Genomic DNA, 26506 nt, shown 5'->3' with positions numbered 1-26506 from the left:
TGTGACCATAAATAAAGTCTTCATCATTCACAATTGCGGCCTTAACCTCAGACTTTCCATTTAGGGTACAGAAAGGTACTTTTCTACTATGGAATATAGAGGGATTAAACATTACATATGAGTTGATAAAATTACCAGTGTACAACATGATGTTCTCATGAGCCAAATCCCTTGGTCTTATATCTCTCCAGCCACCTTTTGAATCCAGCCTTTCTTTGATCACATCTACTTCCTACTTGTCTAAGTAGGCTGTTTTCCATGTTTTTGGTGGTTTTTACCCTGCACCCATTCTAGTCATATCTTGGTCACCAGAGAAATGGATAACTCTTCTGGCTTTTGCCTTCCTTGGCTAAGAATGCATGTAAAATTTAAGCCTTGGATAACTATGTAGATGATAGAGCCATAGGAAACCATTAAGGAAAGCTTAGAGATATATGGAGCATATTCTGTCCCTGCTCCATGATAGAAATAATAATAACACATTTTTTAAGTATGCTAAAATTCATAAAGAGTTTAAGAGCAACACTGAAGATTAAGTATTTTTTAAATTGAATTTATTTTTTGGAATATTATTTTTTCCAATTACATGCAAAGATAGTTTTCAACATTCATCTGTTTTGTAAACTTTTGAATTCCACAACTTTTTATCTCCCTCTCTTCTCTCCCAAAGTAGAATAATCTAATATAGTTTATTCATATATAATCATGTTTAACATATTTCCATATTAGTTATGTTATGAAAGAAAAAGCAGAACAAAAAGGGAAAAAAAAACATGAGAAAGAAAAAAACAGGTTTTTAAAAAGTGAAAATAGTATGTCTGCGTTGCTCTGTACTTAGACTTCATAGTTTTTCCTCTGGATGTGGATGTCATTTTCCATCACATGTCTTTTAGAATTGTCCTTGATCACTGACCTGCTGAGAAGAGCTAAGTCCACCATAGTTGATCATCACACAATGTTTGTGCATGCATTTTTATTTCAGTTTTACAGGTGAGGAAACTCCAAGGTATAGGGCAGGGAGGAATGACTTACATCCAGTAAGAGTCTGATCTAGATGATTTTCTGACTCCAAGATCAGTACTCTCCTTCTGAATTCAAACTCAGGTCCAAGACATGTAATCTTGCCACTGTATTGTTTTATCTTCCACAAGCATCTAGAAGGCTTATGATGGAATTCTACTAAGTATCTTCATTAAGAAACAGCCCTAGGGATAGGGAGACCTTGAACCTAACCTCAGGCCCCAATAAAGCAATATAGCATTGTAATAGTTAGGCCTGTTTAACTATCTTATTGAAATTCAGGAAGAAAAGAGGATGGTTCTGTGGAGAGGATATGCTGCATGGATTCACCTTCATATCCAGTAGTTCTTGTTTCAGATGTCAGAGACCTGCCCAATGACATTTAAAAGGAGCAATTATCTCCTTCATATGGTTCCAACTAACTTAAGAGAAGTAACCTTCTCTTGAATTCATAATTCCATCTGGAGGACTGAGCAGCTGTGTCACTGCCTCAGGATAATCAGGCCTATTTAAAGCAGTACTTAGGACTTCTTTAATGTTCTTGACTTCTTGAGAACTTGACTGTTGATTACCCCTTTCCCCCATGTTTTCTTTCTAGGCTGGTTTATAAGTGGTTCTTGCTAATATACAAAATCAGCTATGCCACTGGAATCGTTGGCTATATGGCTGTGATGTTCACTCTCTTTGGGATTAACTTGTTATTCAGGTAAGTAGATGTCCAATGTATGTTGTACTTTGGAAGTACAAGTAGGGGGAAGGTTGGATTTGGCCTTGTTTTCCAAAGAGTTCCCAGCTGAAGGGGAGGTTTATTCATTTATTCAGTCAGCAAATATTTATTATGTGCCAATTCTCTTGAGGCTAAGTGCACTAAATGCTTAGCCTCAAGTAGTACATGAGGGACCAGTATCAGAGAGCAGTGGAGGGGTTTGCATTTGAGGCCTGGGATATGATAAAAAGAAATCTGCACTGACTCAAACCTCAGTTGAGTTACATGATGTCCCTGAGTACCTTTTCACCTGTAAAGTTGAGAGTGTGAAGTTTACCTACCAGATGGAGCTATATTGAAGGTCCAATAATGTAAGGAAGGTAAAGTGACAGTTTGTCATTTGAATTTACCATTTGTCAATAGAACTTATTTTCAGTGCTTTGTGGTAATGAAGAGCAGGAAGAATCTAGATAAGTAAAAGTAACTACTGGGTCAAAATAATTTGTGAGGGAGCTAATAGAGCTATCCAACTTGAATGTCTCCCAGAAGTATTCATAAAGAGCATTAGCAGTGATTGATTATAAAATTTTAAGCTAAAAAGATCCTTAGGGATCATTAGGTTCAATCTTTTCATTTTCTAGGAAAGGAACCTAAAGGTTTGAGGCAGAAAATGACTAAAATCATATAGCAAATCAGTGACAGAGTTGGGACTAGAACCCAAGTCCTTGCTCTGAGAGCTGCCTCCCTCCTAGGACCATTATGGGAAACAGATGAGAAAATGGACATGTGAACAGTCTTTGGAAAAGTCTGTCTACTGAAAAAATACGAGTCTAGGCTTCCCAGGTCCTGGTTGTTGGCTGCAGCAGAAGAAGAGGTCTAGGCTGGAATGCACTTTTCCAAAGTCAGCTACAGATGAGAATAAGAAAAGTAGCTCACTCCTCTGATGGATTTGTCTTTTCTGAGGTGCTGACAGAGATCCTCATTGAACCTTCACATTGCCCTTGGAGGTAGGCAACGTAAATAATTACCCCCGTTTGTCAAATGGGGAGTCTGAAACTTCAATGACTTGCCCAAGTTTTTTATCCCAGTTTTCAGTTTAGTTCAACACAGTTTTAAGTTTTCTGCCCTAAAGGAGATTTCTAAGAACCACTAATGTGGGTACATGTAAGGTAATAATGAGTGGTCCTAGTAGATAGAGGGATTGGAGGTCATTTTGGGAGAGGGGAGATGATCAGGATTTTATGTGTGAGTTAAAGCCCATGCTCTACCTTAGAGGAATAGGTAGTTACAACAAATAGTCAAGAAGGGATGCATTTGAGAGGGACCAGAATTTTATCTTGTGTTAGGAAGTAGGTCCATTCGGTTAAAACAGAGTATGATGGGAGAGTAATATGAAACTGAAGCTGGAGGAGATAGTTTGGAGCCATATGCTTATCTAAGGAATTTCTATTTTATCCTGATATAAATATGGAGTCATGAATGGTGTTTTGAGCATGCAATTATGCATTATTAAATGTCAGAACTGAAGCTGTACCCTAGGATTTTTGACTCCGAAATCAGCACTTTTTAAAATATCACACTGCCTTAGATAGGACTGTGTTCTGGAAAAATCTAGGCTATAGAGATCTTGATTGCGTGAATTTACAAAGAACAAGGAGAAGGTACTCTGAACTTTTCCTTGCCCCCCAGGGACAAGCTTGAAAGAAACAAATCAGCTTTGTATTCCTGGGTGAAACTTCCATAATAGTCCATTAGCAATAACAAACAATGTTAGGTTAGTACCTTCTGTCTGGGCACTAGAGAAGTGCAAAAATAAAGCAGACCTCAGCCATTTGAAGCTTTTTGAACCTAGTGAAGAATCCAAGCTACAAACATAACTACACTGCACGATACATGACAAGGACATCAGAGGGTTCAGGAAGTGTCTTGCCACTGTGGCCTCTTGCCTTACTGACTGTTCTAGTTTCTATAGTATCATATCTTCATCTCTTCTTTATTAAGCACCTACTCCACAAAAAGCACTGTATTAGGAGCCGAGGATACAAAGAACACAAAAGAAAACTTACTTATCCTCATACCTTCTACTGTCAACTTCCAAGAACCAATTCAGGAGACCCCACCCTATGCCTGAGCTTTTCTTCTTTTACTTCTCTATATTCTTCTTGTCAGTGAATCCCAATTCCTACATTCTGACCTTACTGGTCCCTGATCTTGCTTAGCCCCCTTGGTTTAAAAACCTCTGACTTACCAAATCTCTAAATGCCAATTCCTTCTCTCTCTTACTACCCAAATCTAGAATTCATTCTCTTACCTTTCTTGTCATCTCTACACAACTGAACCACAAGAGTTCATTTCTAGAGTTTACTCAACAAGGGGAAAGAAAATTGTATGAAGATTAGGAATAGGACTCTAGCTGGTCAATACTTAAACCTGACAACATCATTGTTATCTTAAATTGCCCAAACCTAATTTAATACATGAATCTCTTGACCTAGAACCCACAGCCCATTGTGCTGTTCCTTCTAAACCCCAAAACAAAATACATCTTTCCCACTGGGATATCACTGTCCTGGGTATCTCTCCCTCCTCCACCCAGTCAGTTGGGCAAGAGATAAAAAAATGCTACTATATACAACTATTTTCCCCCCGTTTTCCCAGAAAGCTGAATAAATCAACCCTATGAACAGAGATCTGTCCTTCTAGGTTATGAGTTACAGTTGGGGGTCATGTTTCACCCTCCAGATGGGGAGCTTCCTGAATCCTTTCTCTATGTCCTCCTACAACATCTGTCTGTGGTAAAAACTCTGGAAGCTTCCTCTCCTTTGAGTGTGTGTGTGTGTGTGTGTGTGTGTGTGTGTGTGTGTGTGTATGTGTGTCTATATATAGTCAAAAAAGATCAAACCTTCAGGAAGACTGACCCGAGTTCAAATTTGGTCTCAGACACTTGTCACTAGCTGTATCACCCTGGGTAAGTCATTTAACCCCATTTGCCTCCCCGAGCCCCCCCCACCAGATTTTAAAGGAACCCCTGTAGTCATCTAGTTTCAACCCCTATCTGACCCTTTCTATTAAAAAAAAAAAACAAACTAGACTCCACTTGAAGACCTCCAGTGAAGGGGAAAACACCCCCTCCAGAGGCAACCCATTCCATTTTTAGGCAGATCTTAATTGCTTGTGCAGAGCCTAACTGATACTATAGCAATCATTGGTCTACTTCTTATGAATTAAAGCAAGAAGAGATCTTGTTGTTCCTTGCCTTTATTTTTTCCTCTCTGCCTCCCACTCCTCTAGGATCCCAAAATAGACAGGCATAGCTATCATCATGCTTGGCTTCTCCTAGACACCCTGATCTACATTTTTATTCAGTCTAAGATGTGAAAAAATCCCTTTCCTCTAAGTTTAGCCAAGTGTAAGATCAAAGCTTGGAATCCTAGGAAAATTTACTGAAATTGAACAGTTCTGGAGAACACAGGAAGATCTCACCTGACTAGCTAAAATATTCTGGGCTTGCTTCTCCCAGAATACAACATGGCCTTAGTGGTCCCTCAGATCCTTCCTTGCAGTGTAGTTGTCTCAGATATACATAGGTATGTCACAGCACTATCTAGTTAAGCAAATTCCAGTCTAATTTAATTGGATTGTAATTATATGCCACTGTGGCAACATACAGTTATTAAGTACCTGCTATATAGAGAACCCCTTACAAAGTACTAGAGAAAGTTATTGCTAAGACATACTAAGATATTCCTACCTTCATGGTATTTGCAGTCAAATAGGGAAAAAAGAATAATGATAAAAAATAACTCACAATTATATGATGCCTTTAGGTTGACTAAACATCTTATATGCATAGATAACATTTAATTTTTTATTTTGTGCAGTCTTGAAGGCTATTGCCTGCACTTTCAATACAGTCCCTCAACATTATAACCAATTGAAGTCTTTCTATTTCTTCAGGGACCAAGAGTACTTGTTCTGTACCATTTCTATGCCCTTTTTACAGTTCTTCCTCATGTCACATTTATCTAAATACGTGTTATATACTACTTGGGAGGACAGGGACTATGTTGGTTTTCATCATTTCTCTAGCACCCAAGGCACAGAACCTTAGAGTAAGTATTTAACAGATTTAAATTGAGCTGAGGTAGAGAGGTACCAATAAAGATCTCCCTGGAAGTATTTAGGATCTTTCCTGCATCAGAGTTTATATTTCCCTGGTGAAACTTGTCTCCCAGAATAACTTTGAGCTCCTTAGTCCCCTGCTATAAGCAGTCAGAGCCGGCAGCTTATATTCAAGTTGACACAGTAGTCCCAGGCTGCCTCTTTCTATGGGTCTTCTAAGGATGACAACTCTTACATGCCTTTCTTCCTTCAGTTTCTAGCAATTACCCAGTCCCACCCATGACTGCAGTACTCAAGTTATAGCTCTTGAAACATGCCCATGGTAAGTTGTGTCAGAAATAATTGAATAGCTTTTCTTCACCTTCTGTCACTTGGTTTATGAGGATGTCCCGGTTTTTTGAAAGATTTATCCTAACCCAGGACAGGCACCATCACCTCTATCACCTTTCAATTGAGCTATTAAATTAGCATCTTAACTTGCCTTTCCATCTCTAACTTATTCTAATCTACCCAACACATTATAGCCAGATGAAATTTCTCAAAGCTTGACTCTAGTCATGTTCCTCCGCTCTTCAGAACCTTCAGTGGCATTCTTCTGGCCTACAGTGCCTAGAGGAAAAGGTTCATCTAGAATTATAGAATGTATGCTTAGAGTCTTAGAGATCATCTGGAGTTCCATCTTTCCCTGGATAGGCTTCTATTCCTTCTATAACATTAAGTGATCATTCAACCTTTGCTAGAAGACTTGTGGAGCCATAATTGATGCAGCACTAGGGGTCAGGAAAAACTGGGTTCATATCTTGTCTCAGACACTTAAAATCTGTGTAACCCTCAACAAATCATTTAACCTCACTGTAGCTCAATTTCCTTATTTGTAAAATGAGACCATACTTAGTGGAGATTGAATTCTAAAGAGACTTAATCCACCTCCAAATCTGTGCTTCCATGATTTCCAGTGGTGGGCCCTTCACTTGTAACATTAATTGTTAGGAACTGTGTCCTAATATCAAGGCAATAACTATCTTTCTGTAGTTTTGACACATTGCTCCTAGTTTTGCTCTTTGTAGCCAAATAGAATAAGTTTGTATTTCACATGACAACCCTTCAAATACTTGAAGTCCTTTTGTGTTCTTAAGCTTTTAGAGCCTTCCATATAGTACAGTAATTTTTTAACCTTATCATTGTAAGCCACATAGTAGGTAGAGCACTGGACCAAGAATCAAGAAGACCTGAATGCAAAACTGACCTCAGACACTTACTGGCCACTTGATCGTGGGCAAGTCAAGTAATCTCTTGTCTCAGTTTCCTCATCTGTAAAATAGTGATTATAGCAGCAGCAGGGTTGTTATTCCCTTTCATCTCATACTAGTTTTAATCATGTTGCTTTGTGTTCTTACTGGGCCTGAAACACAGTCTATAATTTACACCACAAGTGATACCATCTTTACTGCCATGACCCCTTAGTAGTCAGACATTAAATACCAACTATAAGCCTGATATTGTATTCAGAGCTGAGGATACAAAGATGATGAATGGCACATTACATGTTCTCAAGACCTTGTGTGTGTGTGTGTGTGTGTGTGAGAGAGAGAGAGAGAGAGAGAGAGAGAGAGAGAGAGAGAGAGAGAGAGAGAGAGAGAGAGAGAGAAGGGGGAATGAGGGATGAGGCATGTGTGTAAATAACTGTTACACTTTCATTATAATGGGGGCAGATGGGAAACCCAGAGAAAGTACTGAAGGGGAAGAGAGAATATTTTCAGCTTTGAGAAAGATAGCTTTAAGAGAGTGGTGGCATATCTGAGCTTTGCTTAAAAAAAGAGAAGAATTTCTTTTTCTTTTAACAGGCTGAGATATGGAAGGAAATGTATTCCACCCTAGAGGTTATCATTATTGGGGCATAGCAGCAGGTAAAATGAAGCAGAGAAGGCAAGATGTCTATTTTGATTGTAAAACAGAATGCATGAAGTAGAGGTATAATGTGAGATAAAGGCTGAAAGGGTAGTTTGCAGCACTTTGGGAAAAGTCATTGAAAGCCTGGCAAAGTAATTTATATTTTATCCTAAAGGTAATAGGAGGCCACTGAAGGTTTCTGGAAGGAGTGTTGATAATAGCCCATCTATGCTTTAAGGCACAGCTCATTCATTCATTCTGTCAACAATTCATTTTTTAAACATCTATTATGGAAAGAGTACCTCATTAGGAAGGTTTCCCTCCACTACCCTGCCAATCCCAAAGACATTTCACCCTTATATGACATCCTAGAACTTTAGAGAACCCTTATCCACTGACTTTCTAATTTATATTTATTTGTTTGTTGGTTCTATTTATACCATTTAAAATCAATTAGTAAGCATATATTAATATGCGAGGCTCTATGCTAAATCTTATGGGCAAGAATGATGTTCTTAGCCCTGAGTATTTCACATAGCCTTTTAAAAGATGCCTGTAGAGTAAATGAATTATAAGGCTGTGTAACTTGAGGTCCTAGGCATTGAGATGACCACTGAAATTGAGGAGGGGGGAAGAGCAGGTGTGAGGGATCCGTAAATTACTTCACAGCAGAGTAATTGGAAACAGTTTATCCAGTTTGTTGGTCTTCTAACCCATTATTAGTGATGCTGAGGCACTTGGAGCTGGGGGGAGTGACTTTGTGTGGCATGTTACTGTCCCCATTTTCAAGAGGGTCATCGTGGTAACAAGGGATAGAATGGGCTTCTCCTTTAGTGAGGCAGACTTTGCTTTCAGGTGTGTTTTTAAGTGTTCTGTCATGCCCCCACACACATACACCACCCCCATGCTACCCCTCCCCCCCCAAAAAAATTCCTGTACTCTCTTTTCAGTTATAACCTCAGCCTTTGTCAGACCAGAGGGATAGCCCAGACAGGGACTAGATGTGGCATAGCCAATCCTATGTTTTCCTGAGTGATCTTCCTGCTTCCCTTAACAGAGTTAAACCAGAAGATGCAATGGATTTTGGGATCTCTCTCCTGTTTTATGGCCTTTATTATGGAGTCCTTGAGCGGGACTTTGCAGAAATGTGTGCAGACTACATGGCTTCCACAATCGGAGTAAGTTCACCCAGAAAAACAAAGCTGCCTTTGGTGCTGTCACCAGAGAATCATGGATAATTTCTCAGTTGTGTGTATATCAGAGCCAGGCTGCCCTGGGCTGTAGTAATGTTATGTAAAGGACTTGGATTCAGTCATGAAACTGAAAATTTGGTTATATTAACTTTGAACAAGTCTCTTCAACAATGTTAAGCCTGTTTCCTCATCTATAAAATGAAAATTGTAAGGTTCTTCATAACTGAAATTTATTTAAAGCTTTAATGGTCCATAAAAATACTATATACATTCTCTAATTTGAGCCTAATAATAACTTTAAGGTAAGTACTATAGGTATAAGACCTGTTTTACGGATGAAAAATAGCTCCTTTTCATATATTTAGGTTTATTTTCCTCATAATACCTGTGAGGCAGGTAGTATAAATGTTCTTATCCCCCCCCCCCTCTTATAGATGAGGAAACTGAGGCTGGGAGAGGGAAAGTGATATTTTCATGGTCAAACAGCTAAAAAGTTCAGAGCTGGGATATTCATTCCAATTTTTTTTTACTCCAATTATATTACCACAGTTTCACTGATCCAGGCTGCTATCTAATAGTTTATAAACAGCTTTGCAAACTGTAGTAAAATGCTGTATGATATCAACTATTGTGAGAACAGGCTATCAAGATAAAGGTTCAGGAGATATACATGGTTGAAGTCTCTAAAATTGTTAAGAATGAAAATAAAGGTTAACTTGGACTAGTCCAAATCTTAGAAATTTACTCTCCAAGGGTCTAATAAGTCAATAAAGGGAAACATTCTTTTACCAGTGGGAGTTTAGCATGTGAAAATTGTTTTATATAAGTAGGTTTTAAAAAATGGTTTGAATAATAGCTCACAGTTTTGTAGTGCTTTCCAGGGGAAACATGAGAATTTTTTAATAAAATGTGAAATTTCGGTAACTTTGGATATTTACCATCCATCCCTCACTTTCAGGATATTATATACAATGCAGTTAAATTATCCAACTTTATACTTCTTTGTTCCCCCCATATAAGACCTAATCCTGACCTTGAGATGTCATGACTGTGACCCTGACAAGCATTATCTCTGTAATTTCGATAGTCTTCTTAGTCATTGTATCCACCAGTCCAGAGAAGCCTGTTCAGTATCCCAAAGAGAGGTTGTAGAAAGAGTCTTAAACTTGCAATCTGCTACTTCTTAGTCATCCACTTAACTTTTTGGCTTACTCAGTGATAACCATTACTTGTGCTCCTGAACTCAAAAGGTTCTTGTCAAGTAACTCATTGCTATGTGATCTGTGTAGTGATAGGACAGTCATGAGCTATTACCATAATGCAATGGGTAGAGAGCTGACCCTGTAGTCAGGAAGACTTGAGTTTAAATCTGACCTCAAATATTGACTAGCCTTGGGCAAGGCACTTAATCCTGATTTCCTCACATCTAGGGCTATCTCCAGTCATTCTGATTCATATCTGGCCACTGAAACTTAAATGACTCTAGAGGAGAGCTGGTGAGATTGGCAACTTAGCACAGTACCCCTGTCACTCAAATTGAGTTCATGTGCTTGTCACAGCCATGGTCTTCTTTGAGAATGAAGGACAAACATCATCATTGTTAACCATTAATATACGTATTCTTTTCTGATGCTGCAGTGTAGCAGAGGAGTTGTTCTAGTTATCAGAGTTTCTGCCAGTACCTTACCAATCTGGAAAGACTGGGTTTGGGTTGTTCCAACTATAGATTATGTATATCTGTCATCCAAGTTCAGCATAGCTGATTGTACACAAGGTCATCACCAAAGCATAACTGTGGTAGACTAGGCTTGATATAGGCTAGTTCCTTGATAGTTTGAATTAAACGAGACACCAGTATGTTGTGTATCAGGTAATAGAAGGTTTACTTGGCCATCACTGTGAAAAGATATTCAATAAAGATATTCAGTGAGTATACACATTAATTCAGGTGAGCACCAATTCCTAGTGGTATTTTTGCTGACATTCCATAATCACAAGCCATGGGGGGAAAGTTTGAGTTTTTCTTGGTCTTTTGTATGTAGGTAATCAGAAAGATTTTTTAGCAACTTGAGCCAGTTTCTTCTTAGCTAATTAAGTATCAAGAAAAGTTTCAATACTAAAATTCTTTTTTTTTTTTTTTTTTTTTTTTCAGTTTTTGCAAGGCAATGGGGTTAAGTGGCTTGCCCAAGGCCACATGGCTAGGTAATTAGTAAGTGTCTGAGGTCGGATTTGAACCCAGGTACTTCTGACTTCAGGGCCAGTGCTCTATCCACTGTGCCACCTAGCCGCCCCCTATACTAAAATTCTTAAGGAACAGAATTAGCCTAACCAGTATGGTGTAGAGCCCTAGGAAAAGTAAGGCGTTTGCCAGCCCTAGGAAAGAAATATTGCTCCTTTCAAAATGATGTTTGTTGGGGGCGGCTAGGTGGCACAGTGGATAAAGCACTGGCCCTGGAGTCAGAAGTACCTGGGTTCAAATCCGGTCTCAGATACTTAATCATTACCTAGCCATGTGGCCTTGGGCAAGCCACTTAACCCCATTTTCCTTTCAAAAACCTAAAAACAAAAAAACAAAACAAAATGATGTTTGTCCTTCACCTTCGAAGAAGACTATGCCATCAAGGAGGTGATGTCATGACAAGCACATGAATTGGATTTGAGTGAGAGGATGCTGTGCTAAGTCACCAGCCTCACTTTCTCCTCCAGAGTTGGGTCCAGTGGCCATATGTGAATCAGGACAACTGGAGATAGCCCTAGATATGAGGCAATTAGTTTAAGTGACTTGTTTCTTCATTAAAAATAAATTTTTCAGCTATCAGGTCATTTATGTTAGTCCTTCTCTGACTAATACTGATTCCAAACCCTTGATGCCTTTGTAAATAAGTCTTCATATGTTTGCTGTGACCCCAAAAAATCATTCCCTGGAGGTCTATTTTGAAAGGAAGGCAGTTAAATTAATCATCTCCAAGATCAGCTTTCCAGCTCTTAGGATTCTGAGGTACTCTTTTCAGAAATAAGTTTAAGAGGTATCTTTGTGTGGGGGGGGGTTGTTTTAGGGGGGGTTTTTTTGCAAGGCAAATGGGGTTAAGTAAGTAGCTTGCCCAAGGCCACACAGCTAGGTAATTATTAAGAAGAGTCGGTATCTTCTATACTGACTACAAATACAGGGCTTTGTAAAAAGTTTATTAAATTTTGGATTGAACTATCACCAGAACAGCTCCAAATTTCTTCCTCTAGAAGAATAATAGATTAAGTGCCTTGCCCAAGGTTACACAAGCTATTAAGTGTCAAGTGTCTGAGGCGGGATTTAAACTCAGTCCTCCTGACTCCAGGTTCACTGCTCTACCCATTGCCCTTCCTTTCAAAATAGAGTTCCAGGTAATGATTTTTGGGGCTGTGGCAAATATATGAAGCCTTACTTACAAAGATATCAAGGGTTTGGAATCAGAACTAGTTGGAGGACTAACATCAATATCTAAAAAACTTACTTTTAATGAAGAAACAAAATTAGAGAGCCCAAGAGATTGTCACCCAGTTATTGTCACATAACAGCAGATCTGTAAGGCTCTTGAGAAGGCATCTGAATTAATGTCCTGATTTCAGGCAAATCACTTCCTGTCCTTTCCTTAAAGCCAACAAAAATGGAGAGTCCATCTTCAATAACTGATTCCAGAGTCACTGAGTCACACTCTTAGACTTTCACTTCTCCAGGGTAAGCCATTTTTATTCCTTGGACTTCTCTTTCTAATACCTTTCAGCCTCTCTTTATTTTACTTAGTCTTTTTTGACCCTCTCTAGTGTTCACACATTGGGTTTTAAGTTGATGACTAAACCAGGAGCCAGGCCTCTGTTCTTGGCCTCTGATTCATAGTATTTGGGACCACTTCTTGGTCAATAATATCATATTTATATCTCTAAGGATCATGGGACTTTTTCATATTTCTACTTAACTAGTCCCAACAGTGAAATCATGAATCCCTTCTACTTTTTTGACCTCAGTTTCTTCCTCTATAGAGTGGAGTTGAATTAGATGACCTCATAATCACATCATACCTTCACAATCTGTTCTTTATTATTCTTCTAGAGGAAGAATTTGGAGCTGCTCTGGTGATAGTTCAATTCAAACTTTAATAAACTTTTCACACAGCCCTGTATTTGGAGTCAGTGTAGAAGATATAACTGTTAATCCAATCCTTGTCCTCAAAGTTATTGTCGGAGAAGGGGACCTCAGAATCCCTAAGAGCTAGAAAGCTGGTCTTAGAGATGATCTAGTCCTATCCCCTTATTTTATAGATGAAGAATGGAGCCCCAAGTCTTATAGGTATTCAGTGGCTGATGAGGACTTGAATCTTGTGACTTTACTAACTACCGTCCATGATATGCATGTAAACGTGTACATAAATGACTATATTAAAATAGAATAAAAATGCACATAACTCACTATCATAAAAACTGAACTATGCTGAGTAGATTCAGAGTCTATGGGAGCTCCGAGAAAGGAGAAATTACTCTGGGCTGGGTAATTGAAGGAAAACTCCACATAAAAAGAGCAGGTCGTACCTGAGATTGATTTTATTCAGAGAGTATAATTTCAACATCTAGCGACAGGGTGAACGGACCTATGTAGAATAGATGGAGAATAATTTGAGGTGAGGGGAATTTAACTTTAAATGATCTTGGCTGACAAGGAAGGAAAGAATACTTTCCATACATATCCTCCAAGTAGATATTTTAGAGAGTAGCTTCACACACTCCCTCTCTCCCTCTCTCCCTCCCTCTCCCCATTACCTTAAGTATCTATACAAATGCCCAAAGTTTAGGTAACAGATATGAGAAACTAAGGCTTTTAAGGAAAGAGTTCTTAACCAACAGCTATGAACTTGTTTTTAAAAAATGTTTTGACAATTTTAATATAATTAACATCCTTTATATTGTAATTTAAAAATATGATTCCGGCGGGCTGCCGCGCCCCCGGGAAGCCTGGGGCCCGGTCGGCCGTCCCGGGGCGCGCCCGCTTGGGCGCCGAGGGGCCTGCGGGAGAGCGCGCCGCGCTTCCGGGCCCGGGCCGCCACGACCACTCCCAGAAGGCAGTGCGGCCGCCGCGCTCGCGGGAACTACAGTTCCCAGGAGCTTTCGGGGCGGCGGGGCGGAAGAAGCGCGGACCCCGCCGGAGGCCCGAGCCTTGGCTCGCCGCCTAGGGAGCGGGGGTCTCGGGGTCCGGCGGGGCCCGAGCGCCGTCATGCGGGACTCCCTGGTGCTCCTGGCCCGCGTGCCGGCCCACCCGGACTCCCGCTGCTGCTTCCTGGCCTGGCCCCCCACCGGGACCCGGCTGGCCTCGTGCGGCGGCGACCGCAGCATTCGCATCTGGGGCAAGTAAAGCCCGGGAGAGCCCAGACAGGTGCCCGGCAGCATTTCTCTCCACAAAAAAAGAAAACTAATCTTTGTGTAGAGAAAAGCTCCAAAAAAAAAAAAAGCCAATTTAAGTTTGACACCTCAAAAGGTGCCAGATAACCATTTATCAGATTTAGTGGGAATTCCTTTCATGCATAGTTTAGAGTAGATGACCAACTGAGACCTCTCCAAATTCTCAAAAAGGAATTTAGAGATTCATTGATTCAATTCATTGAAGTTTTTTTGAGATAGGAAATGAATGATAGGTGATCATTCAGAGTCCTATTGTCTTTATCAGTATGTAGAGGATTGATTGACAAGTGATTGGAAAGAATACTATAATAATTCTGAGGAAGGGGAATGGGAAAAGGCAGCGGAAGTGGAGAAAATGGAGATAAATTAGGAAGAGGTTGCAGAGTTAAAAGTGAACAACATAAAAAAAATTTTAAAAGTCAACAGCATTGATTGCAGCAGCATCATGGTGAGATATATATAGTGCACCAGCCCTGGAATCAGGAGGACCTGAGTTCAATGCAGCCTCAGGCATTTAATAATTGCCTTGGACAGTCACTCTTAACCCTATTGCTTTAAATAAATGAAATATTAAAAAATTAAAAATTAAAAAAAAAACTAGAGTTTACTTCTGTGAAAGGCCTGTCAGGGTCATTCATACATTCATAGGATCACAACTTTAATACAAGAAAGGACCTTCAAGTCAATCTGACCCAGCCCCTTCATTTTATAAATGTAAAAACTGAAGTATATAGAGATCCAAGGCAAAAAGTGGTAGTGTTTACAGTATACCACTGGTAATCTTTGTATTAGTTCATCAAACATTTATTATGGGCGGCAGCTAAGGTGGTTCAGTGAACAGAGCACTGGCCCTGGAGTCAGGAGGACCTGAGTTCAAATGTGGCCTCAGACACTTCATAATTACCTAGCTGTGTGAACACACCTTGGGCAAATCACTTAACCCCATTGCCTTGCAAAAGGAAAAATCAAAACCAGAAACATTTATTATGCACTTAACAAAAGTTTATGAAATAAATGAAGAATTTGGCAAGTCAGGAATGTAAAGAAAAGAGCCTTGATCTTATCTGTGTAATTATCAAGAAGCAGTATGGTCTCGTGTACTTGGAATCAATGGACCTGAATTCAAGCCCATTCCAACTCTTACCACTGTCTTAATCTCTGAGTTGTAGTTCTTTCAACTATAAAATGGCTAAAATAATAAATCTCAGAGAATTCTTGTTATAAAAGTATTTTGTGTGAACCTCAAAGATAGTTTAGATAGAAATATGAGCTATTATTAAACGTGTTCTGTTTCAGGAAAGAGTTACCCAGTGTGGGGTTTTTTTTTTCATCTAAGTCCTACAGCTTCCCCTTATTGTACTTTTCTCAGTAGTCTTGAAACTCTGAGAAGCAGCCATAGGAAATATAGTAAAGTATTTGCAAAGTTCCCTTCAAGTACCACACACAGAAAGCACAGAATTGAAAGGACAGAGAAGAAGGGTATTACAGGGTAGAGACTAGAGTGGCCTAGTAGATGCATTTGAAAGGGATAAATCTGAGCCTTAGGCCAAGCTAATGACTTACCTTCCCAGAGAGGGCCAGCTTTTCTCTGAATAGACCAGGGTCTTTTTCCCCTCTTAGTTGGTAAACCCAGCAAGGTCAAGATGCATTTTTTTATTCAATTTTGTATTCCCCTCAGGACCTGGAAAAGGGATTACACAGACTGTAAATATTTATTAAATAAATGGTGTGTCTCTGGGGTAGACCTCTGCTGGCATTAGTTAAGATAGAAAAATAGTAGGACCTAGAGGAGTATGGGGGAAAAGCCTGAGAGGTCACACAGTCTTTTCAGAGTTGGATGGTAGACTATTTTGGTGAACTATCCGGGGTTTTTTTTTAAGTTCCTAGAAAAATGTGTCTTTTCTTTCACCTCCCATACATGTCATCATATAAAAGCCTGAGAATTGTTCAAATGAGCATTGTTATCTGGAACTTTGGCAGGCATGAAATCCATAGAGATCTTCCTTCACCCTTTTCACTAATTCTAAAACACTTGATTTTGCTATCTCACCCTGGAAGTGTACTCTAGTTAGTGGTAGGCTTGGTGTCCTCACAGTTTAAAACCAGAGCTTTGACCTTCTCCACTTTCAGCTTTAGGCATTTACTCCTTCCTAAGCAGCCTGGCAGCCACCCTTCCTCTCCTGTGACTCACTGTGTTAATGCCACACTTTGTGGGGGTGCCTGATCAGCAGAGCTCACTCAGCCTTCCTGGCAGCTACCATATCCAGACAGAGGGCCAAGCACTGTCTGGTGGAGAAGGAGAGAAAGAGAGCTGGGCCTGGCCTAAAGCACTTGCTACTTTCTCTGACCTTAGGCAAATCACTTCTTCTGTTTGCCTCAGTTTCCCATCTGTGAAGTGAGGACAATAGCACCTCTCTTGGAGAGTTTTTGTGGGGATCAAATGAAATAATATATGCAAAAGCTCTTAACACTGTACCTAACATTCAAAAGGTACTATGTGAATGTTTATTCTCTTCCCCAGAGAGATTTCATCCTGCCTCTCTTGCAGACTAATTGAAGAGGTTAAAAAAAATATTTTTTAAACTTCTATGTATCAGCCACTGTGCTAAGAACAGGAAATATAAATACAAAAAGTAAGGCACTCTCTGTCCCCAAGGAATTTATATCCAGTAAAAACTGGGAAGTGTAGCCAGCAAAGAGCACTTTGTCCTGAGGAGTCCTAAAGATGGGAAGTTGATGTTTGTGTTAGCCAATAGACATGCCCTTCTCAAAATCATGGAAGCAGGTAATGTGACTACTTTGTCCAGATCCAGAGTTAGAGAGACCTGAGGTGAGGGATTGTATGTTTATGACAGCAGAGAGAAGGCAAGATAGCTTAGCCAGTCTCCTGAAACAAGAAGCATGGTCTTTTCTCGTCTGGGCTGGTACTCAGGTGACTGATTGGTCCTTCCCTTCCCTTCCTGTCCCTGCTGTTTTCTGGGGGGAAAAAAAAACAGGGTTACTATCATGCCAGGGAAACACATAGGTTTTAAATAACAAAGGAGTAAAGTTACAAAAAACTTAAAAGAACTACTTTGGGGCCACTAGGTGGTGCAGTGAATAGAGCACTGGCCTTAGAGTCAAGAGTACCTGGGTTCAAATGTGGCCTCAGACACTTAATAATTACCTAGCCGTGTGGCCTTGGTTAACCCCATTGCCTTGAAAAATCTAAAAAAAAAAAACCAAACTACTTAAAAAATACTTTTTTAAATGATAACCATAGACTGTGGTGAAACGTCAGTGGGGTTCAGCCTCATTTTTCTTGACTTGTTCCCTCTATCACTGATCCATTCTTTCAGTTCTTTTCTTAACACATTCAAGTCCAAAACTATTACTAGAATATGTAGACATTGTAGTGTACTAAGAGCATTTGAACCTAGGGTAGAGTGTAAGCATTATAGTGTAATAAGAACGCTGAATCTCGGAAGAGACCTCAGTTCTATTCTGCCACTGACAACCAATATGTGATCCATGTGCAAGACACTTTGTCTCTTTGAAATTAAGTTGCTTCATCTCTTTAGTGAAGACAACAATTTACAATATTCTGGGACTTTATTAATAATAATAGTGATTCATTATGACAAAAAAGGTATTCTGTTTACCTTATTATTTATTGTGTGAGAACCTTAATTATATCGACAGATCTAGTGAGTAACATTTAACATTTTGATCCCAGTCCATTGATTATGTTTTTATATTATTTGTCAAGATTTAGAATCACCCCTGAATTTTCTGTTATTTTTAAATTGTCTTAATGCAAAACATGAAATTAGGAGAAATGTGCTAATAAGTTTAGAATTAATTGGAAGGGACTAAATGTTAAAACTGTCATGAACTTTAGCCCAAAGTTTTATTTTCCTCATAAAATTTCTCTCCTTTAAGTATACAGTTTTCTTATTTAAACCCCATCCTTATAACAGTTTGCTTCCAGAGGTAGATGCTATAAAGAAAATAGTCAAACCTATGTACTGACTGATGAGCTGTTCCCCTCACTTAAGACTCAATCCTGTGCCACACAGAAACAACCAAGGATCTGCTTCATTGCCTAACACTATTTAAATCATCTTTTATTACTGTTCCTCGTTTAAAACTCTGGCCATGTAATAGTCTTCATAAAAAAAAAAAAGGAAGCAAGCATGCTTATTTTGTTTTATATTGTATTTAGTATATTACTATATAGATTTAAAGCCATGTATTCTTGTTAAACCTTCATATTAAAGTATCCTAAAAGTTAAAAAAAAAATAGTGATTTACATTTATATAAAACTTTCAGATTTGCAAGGTGTTTCCATCCCTATGTGCCAGGCACCATATTAGACTGTGAGATAGAGGATTGATAAGGGCATTGTTGGAACATCGCCTGGCCGCAATGAGGGCTTGATTGAAGTTATGTAACATAAATGAACCTAGTCAGAATGTCTTGTTCCCAGTGTTCCCAAAGTTAGTTCCCAGTGAAGGCAGTGCATTGTTGGGAATGATCCAGTGCTAGATTTGTCTGGGTCTAATCAGTGATATGATAAGGAGATAGACTGGAAAAGAGGACAGCATGGAGTTGAACTGGGGAGAAGAGAAATAGCTGGTGCAGTTGTGATGTCCTCGGAGAAAACTGAGAGGTCTAGGGATTGGACAGCATAGTGTGGATGAAGAATGAGGTTTGATATAGAAAAGCCATTAGAGAGTTGAAAAATCAGTTACTTGGGATCAAATAAGGAAATTTCAGATTTCTTGAACCATGGAGGTTGTGTATTAGGATGAAAAAATCAAAAGTATTACCATCTTTGTGTATAATTGGGGTAGGGGAAAAGAGTAGGTCATCAGAAGTGAATAGGTTGAGGATCTGGGAGTTTAGAATGTTGGAGAAAATATCTATTTATATGTGGTCCCTAGTATGAGGTCAAGATTTGGGGAAGAGAGAAAGATTATGAATATCTTGAAAATTTGTAGATAAAAAGCTTCTAGGATTTTGATTGAGCAAAAGATATTAATTATATGGACTTCAAAGGAAGAGGGGTTACTGGATGATGGATGGTAGGAGGGGGAGAGAGGCTTGAAGTGGAAGGAGGAGTAAGAAGTATTCCAATTCTCCCACCCAGGAGACTGTGTCATCAGGGAAAATTAAGTTTCAGAGTCAGAAGATAAAAGGAAATGAAGATGAAAGCAAGTTTGTTGGCCAGGCAACAGAATTTCAGAGGGCATGATGGAAGTATTTGGTTGAGACGTTGGGGTAAATGGGTTTAGGGGGGCCAAATAAGGAATTGGATGAGAGATGGAGAGTGCAGTTTGGTTGTTGATATGCAAGGGTTAGGACTCACTGGTGCAATAAAAAGGGACATTTGGATTTCAAGTCAGAAGACCTACTATGTCCCTCCATGAACTTGCTGGTCTTCTCATTCTCTCATCTTTTAATAGAAACATAGACAAGATATTCCTATTCAAAAATCTTTGCAATATATATATAGTTATTTTAATTATCTTTGTTAGAAGAGGGTTCTATTGAAGGAGTAGATGACTTCTCAGATCCCATCCAGCTCTGAAATTCTGTAATTCCATTTTTCTGTTACTGATGTTTACAAAGAGTGTGACTCTGAGCAAACTATTCCCTCTCTCTAGGCCTCAATTTTGTCATCCATAAAATGAGGGGGTTAAAGGAGAAAAACTATTTCTAAGGTCCCATCCAGTACTAAAATTCCATGAAAAGAATTAGGTATTGAAATAGTAATTTTGTAAGATAAATTCTAAAAATAAATATTATTAACAAATATTTGTTAAATTCTTATTTCTGTGTTATAAAATTTATTTCAAAGGCCATCTGGACTTTACTTCAACTGTAAATTGAGGATTGAACTAAGTCTTTAAGGCACTTCTAGCTTTAAATCCTCTGGTGCCATGTTTGTCCCTTAGAGTTCTTGGATTTCTTTCTTTGCCTTAGACAAGGAAGAAGAAGGGATTTCTGCTCATTGTTCAAAACTTGTTCCTCTCAGACACTTAATAATTGCCTAGCTGTGTGACCTTGGGCAAGTCACTTAACCCCACTGCCTTAATTTAAAAAAAACAAAACTTGTGCCTGAAAGCTCTTTACAAAAATGGAACGGGTTGAGGTAGCTAGGTGCTTTAGTAGGTAAAGACCGGCCCTGGAGTTAGGAGTACCTGGGTTCAAATCTGGTCTCAGACATTTAATAATGACCTAGCTGTGTGGCCTTGGGCAAGCCACTTAACCCTGTTTGCCTTGCAAAAACCTAAAAAAAAAAATGGAATGGGTTTATTGTGCTTTTGTCACATCTGAAAACACAGAATTAAATATGTAGTCCCCTCCTTTGCTAATAAAAAAAATATACATAATCAAGCAGAACTGGTTTTCACATAATGGAATGGTCAAATATGTGTGTCTCATTCTGAATATTTAGTCCTTCTCTTCTCTGTCAGTAGTAGATGGACAGTATTCTTCAGTCCTCCTTTGCAGTCATGGTTGATCATTGTGTTGATATGCGTTTCTGAGTCTTTCGATATTGAAACATTTACTTCTCAGAGGTAACTCTATCCTGGCATATCTGACTCCTTTTGGCCAAAGACCAATTCTCATAATCTCTTCTGTCCTTGGTCTTGGGATGATGATGTATCATTGTGTTTAGAGCTTGAAGGCACCTTAAAGATTAACTCTTTTTACTGATGAAGGCAAGACCCAGAGAGCACAAGTGTCACCCCTAGGACCTGAACTCATCTCCTTTCAGTTCAACAGACATTTCAGTGCCTGCTATAAGCAGTGTGCCCCGTGGCACTAGAGATGAAAAATTTACAAGTGACGGTTTCAGTGTTTGATAAGTTTGTAATTTAATAATAAGAAAGGCTCTGTATATATAAAGGAGGTTAGAGCATTTTATATGAATATATTATTTGTTTTCCAGTTATCTAAAATGGTGTTGTCTAACTTTTTTTTGTAAAGTTTTGAATTTTATAATTTTTTCCCCCTCACCCTCCCCCGCCTCAGAAGGCAATCTGATTATCTTTACTTTGTAGAGTTTTTTTTTTTAAGTACTGTGAGAAGTTTGAGGAGGAAGAGATCAATTAACTCAGGGAACGTGAAATATGAAGAAGCTGGATTGGACAATCAGTAAACTGGCTCCCAGCATAATGCATGATCCAGTGTATCACCTGACCTTCCTAAGTGAATCTAGTTTTAGATTTGGGGCTGGAAGATCCTAAGGGACTTTCACTTTAGGCCTGTATCAGTGCCATTGCCCTTTATGCTCTAAGATTTTTTCCCCCCCTTCTAAATTCAGTTCTAGGATTGTAACCCTCTATATAACTGTCTTCAATTGGTCCATAAACAAAACACATTTCATTTCTTATGTTTTTTTTTAATTTTATTAATTTATTTATTTTGAGTTTTACAATTTTTCCCCTAATCTAATCTTACTTCCCTACTCCCCACCCCCCCACAGAAGGCAGTTTGTCAGTCTTTACATTGTTTCCATGGTATACATTGATCCAAGTTGAGTGTGATGAGAGAGAAATCGTATCCTTAAGGAAGAAAACATAAAGTATAAGAGATAGCAAGATCAGACAATAAGATATCAGGTTTTTTTCCCCCTAAATTTAAGGTAATAGTCCTTGATCTTTGTTCAAACTCCACAGTTGTTTCTCTGGATACAGATGGTATTCTCCATTATAGACAGCCCCAAATTGTCCTTGATTGTTGCACAATGGAATGAGCAAGTCCATCAAGGTTGATCATCGCCCCCATGTTGCTGTTAGGGTGTACAGTGTTTTTCTGGTTCTGCTCATCTCACTCAGCATCAGTTCATGCAAATCCCTCCAGGCTTCCCTGAATTCCCTTCCCTCCTGATTTCTAATAGAACAATATTGTTCCAGACACATTTCATTTCTATGAATTCTTCCTTTGGAATAGGCATTACTGTCTCACTAGTCCTAAAAAATTTCATATCTGTAAAGCATTTTTTTTTGTTAGGTTGTTGCTAGGCAAATGGGGTTAAGTGGCTTGCCCAAGGCCACACAGCTAGGTAATTATTAAGTGTCTGAGACCAGATTTGAACCCAGGTACTCCTGACTCCAGGGCCAGTGCTTAACACTGCACCACCTAGCCACCCCAATCTGTAAAGCATTTTTGACCATCTAGTGTAATATAAAATTAAAAAAAGAATTCCCTCCTCAAAATAACTAACAGGTATCCTCCAACCTTGGTCTGAGGAGCTATCTAGCAGCTCTTATTGATCTTACCACATTCTGTTTTGTAAATGTCTCCCCACTCCTCCCAATTGACTATAAGCACTTTAAGAGTCCAAAAATATGTCACTTTATATTACAAAGCCTTGCACACAGTAGGTGTTTTAATAATTAACAAGTGTTTATTGAATCCAAAGTGATACTTTGAACTTTTATCAGTGGTTTGTGTGCTTGCTTCCCTATTCTTCCCTTTAGATTGTAAGCCCCTTGAGAGTATAGCCTGTGTGTATGTTATTAGTCAGTCTCTGTCTGTCTGTCTCTCTCTCTCTCTCTCTCTCTCTCCCTCCCTCCCTCTCTCTCTCCCTCCCTCTCCCCTCCCCATGTTGATGTATTTGTGTATGTGTATAACAAGTCTGCACATCCTTTATAGGTAATTAAACATTTTCTGAATTGAACTGGAAAGTGCATATATGTATAGTGGCAGAGCTTAGGCTCAAAACCATCTTAAAGAACACAATCTATAATTCTTTCTACTCTAACTTTATTTTTATAGGCAAGACTCACTTATCAGATCTAAAAAAGAAAAAAATAAGCTCTTGTCAGGATCCAAACAAATCTCAGTAGGATAGAACATTGGACTAAACCTAGTAAAAGTCATTATTGGGTTCAAAAAAAAATCAATTTCATGAGTCCAATAGCCATGCAAAACAATATTAGAAGTTTGAGGATTTAGAGATCATTTTCAGCTTGGGGAATGGTGTCCTAGGAATGCTTCAGACAATGAATGTCATTTATAGGCAGCTTGATGGTGTAGGGCAGAGGTATCAAACTCCTGACCTGGACAAACAAGACAGCCAAAATCCCAAATACAGCTGGATCCAGATTAAAATATAATTTTAAAATGTTTAACAAATGACATCTGAGTTGTGCCTCAAAAAAGAGAAATGGGACTTCAGTGGATGGATTAAGTGGAGAAGAGGTCATTCTGTGGTAGTCTTGACATCATGAACAAAAGCATAGAAAGAAAGAGAATGAGAAGGCGATGTAATCAGCCCAGTGAATTAGAAGGATAACTAGGCTAGCTGGAGCAGCTAGGTGGCATAGTGGATAAAGCACCAGCCCTGAAGTCAGAAGGACCTGAGCTGGACCTCAGACCTTGGGCAAGTCACTTAACCCCATTGCCTTAAATAAATAAAATTTAAAAAAAAAAAACTAGGGTAATTATGTGAATTCATGATAGTCTAGTTAGATTGCTATGATAATCCAGGAAGAATCCAAACTGGGATATTGATGCTTAAACGGAGATTGGGAAGGGGGGAGGGAGTAGGCAAGAGGAGAGATCAGATATGGTAGAGATTGAGAAGACGGAATTGTCAGGATTTGGTATCTCATTGTCTATTCCGGGAAAGGCAAGGTTAAAGATGACTTGGGTTTTAGTCTGAGACAATAGTGATGCCCTTAGTAGAATAGGGAGTTGGAAGGCAGAGGGCTAAGATTTAAAAAAGTGATCAGTTCAGTTTGTATTGCTGACAGGACTTTTAGGTAAAACTATATCACAAAGTTATAGCAGGAAGGGACTTAGAGATCATCTAATCCAATTACCTCATTTTACAGATGGGAAAGTGAAGCCTAGAATGGGAAAGTGACTTGCCCAAGATCACACAGCTAGCCAGATAATGAATGTGAAAGTACTTTGTAAATGGTAAGGAGTTAAATAGATGTAAAGGGTGGTTGCTGTTTTTTTTTAAATTGGTCTCCTCTGTTTTGAACAGGAGCTCTGGGTCCCTGTTGGTAGGTGTATATTGCTTTCTCCTTAACTATTAAAGAAATAAAAAAACTAGCAAAACCATAACCAAGTTCAGTAGGTAGTCTTGACTGTATTTCAGCCATGCTTTCCTTATCTCCTTACTCCTTGACCCATATCCTTCCCTCATTGCAGAGATAGACGTAAAATGTCCATCCTTTCAAATGAGAACATTTAGTATTGATGCTGAGATAGCATTGTTTTTCAGAGGATTTCCCAGCTTTTCACAAAATGTCCTTTCACCTCCTCGTGATCCCCTGGGAGTCAGGAAAAGGGAGGAATGTTCCACCTGTTTTAAAGGTCATAGAACCATAGAGGTCAGAGCTGGGAAGAAACATTTGGAAATAATCTAATCTACCCTTCTCTCTTTACAGAGGAGATTGAGGCCTAAAGGTACTGAGACTTTCTAAAGATCCCTGTTGGCAGAATCAGTTTTTCTGAATCCTAGTCCATCACTCTCCTTTTCTCCCTACTGACATATTACATCTCAGCAGCCATCACCAGCCCATATTGCTTAAAATAATAGTAAAAGCTCACATTTTTCTAATATTTTAAGGTTTTCTAAAGCATCTCTCTCAAAACCACCTTTTGGGCCTTGATGTGACTAAAGAAATAGAAGTAAAGGAGGGAAGCATAGTATATGTATTTTCCTATCTTTACAGTTATGGAAACTGAGTCTTAGGGAAGTGACTTGCTCATGGTCTCACAGCTGGGAAATATCAGGGCTCAGTTTCCTCATAAATAAAATGAGAGTGTTGAACTAGATGATATCTAAGGCGCCTTCTAGTCTATGATTCTATGACTTTGAATGTGAATTTAGGCCTCCCAATTCCAACTCCAGCATTCTTTTCACAAGATAATGATCATATTTTGTTCTGCCATAAAAAAGGGGCTTTGACTCATTCTTGTTTTTTCCCCTCCTCTCTTACCTCCAGTTCTACAGTGCATCAGGAATGCCTACTAAGCATCTCTCAGACAGCGTCTGTGCAGTGTGTGGGCAGCAGATCTTTGTGGATGTCAATGAAGAGGGAATCATTGAGAACACATATAGACTGTCCTGCAACCATGTGTATCCTGCCCAGAGTCCACTCTCCTTCCACCAGGCTGTCCTTTAGGCCATGGAGGATGGAAACGGTGGTATCCATGTCACCAGGCTAATTGGAGCCTGCATCTGTTGACGCTTGCTAGCCATGGGGGGGGTGGGGTGGTAGAGACAACTAGTCCATTAAATTTAGCAACAGTTACTTAGAGTATTCAGTATATTGTGTTAAGCACTGAGGAAGATTAAATAAGGCATTCTCTTTGTTCATATAGCTCACAGTTTACTGATGGAAATAGAAGAAATCCTTCTTAGAGGAGACAAATAGGACTGCAAATGCGGTGAGAGACAAGGGAATTCTAACTTGGTTTTAGAATAGAAAACTATGACAGGAGAAGAATGGAGACCACCCAACATTTGGAGTTAAACACTACCCATTTCTGGCTTGGGCAGAACTGAACCATCTGAGGAACAAGCAACTTCTTGTGCTTCAAGAAACAGTGATATATAGATTCAGAGCTGCCAATAACTGAGAGATTATCAAGTACTATGGTATTTGACCCCTTGAGGTACCAAGATGACTATTTATTGATTGTGTTGAAGTGTACAATAAATGGTTTGCTATCTTTCGAGGTCCAGAACCTGGAAAGTGTCAGAAGCCTTGCAAGACTTTTCAGACTTAGAAATTATTAAACAGGGGGCGGCTAGGTGGCGCAGTGGATAGAGCACCAGCCCTGGAGTCAGGAGGACCTGAGTTCAAATGTGGCCTCAGACACTTAATAATTACCTAGCTGTGTGGCCTTGGGCAAGTCACTTAACCCCACTGTCTTGCAAAAACTAAAAAAAAAAGCAATTACTAAACATTTCAGATTACCAATGTGAGGATAAATGATGTATCAGTATGATAGAAAAGGAACCTGGGGAAACAATGCTACAAAGTCCTGGTCAAAAAAAAAATGAAGACCTTTGAGTCCTCATCATTTCTATGGATGGAAGAGAGTAGTTTAAGAAGAGAGGGGCAGATTTGGGAATTGACTAGCTAAATGGATGTCTGAGAATAGGATTTGGAATTCTTAATCACAATTTAA

The 26506-nt window shown here is 39.1% G+C and overlaps 1 protein-coding gene across 2 annotated transcripts in view; it reads left to right on the top strand.

Moving 5' to 3' along the window:
• RNF121 (ring finger protein 121) overlaps positions 1 to 26506 on the top strand; it is a 107204-nt gene that overhangs the window by 70439 nt on the left and 10259 nt on the right. For both annotated transcript variants that reach the window (XM_074217322.1, XM_074217323.1), the window contains exons 5-7: positions 1619 to 1726; positions 8796 to 8916; positions 25315 to 25448. In XM_074217322.1, the coding sequence (XP_074073423.1) occupies positions 1619 to 1726; positions 8796 to 8916; positions 25315 to 25448 (363 nt within the window). The remainder of the gene's footprint in view (positions 1 to 1618; positions 1727 to 8795; positions 8917 to 25314; positions 25449 to 26506) is intronic.

Source organism: Macrotis lagotis, chromosome 1 (assembly GCF_037893015.1).
Source record: "Macrotis lagotis isolate mMagLag1 chromosome 1, bilby.v1.9.chrom.fasta, whole genome shotgun sequence".
Classification (NCBI taxonomy): Eukaryota; Metazoa; Chordata; class Mammalia; order Peramelemorphia; family Peramelidae; genus Macrotis; species Macrotis lagotis.
This window is presented reverse-complemented; position numbering and strand designations above follow the sequence as displayed.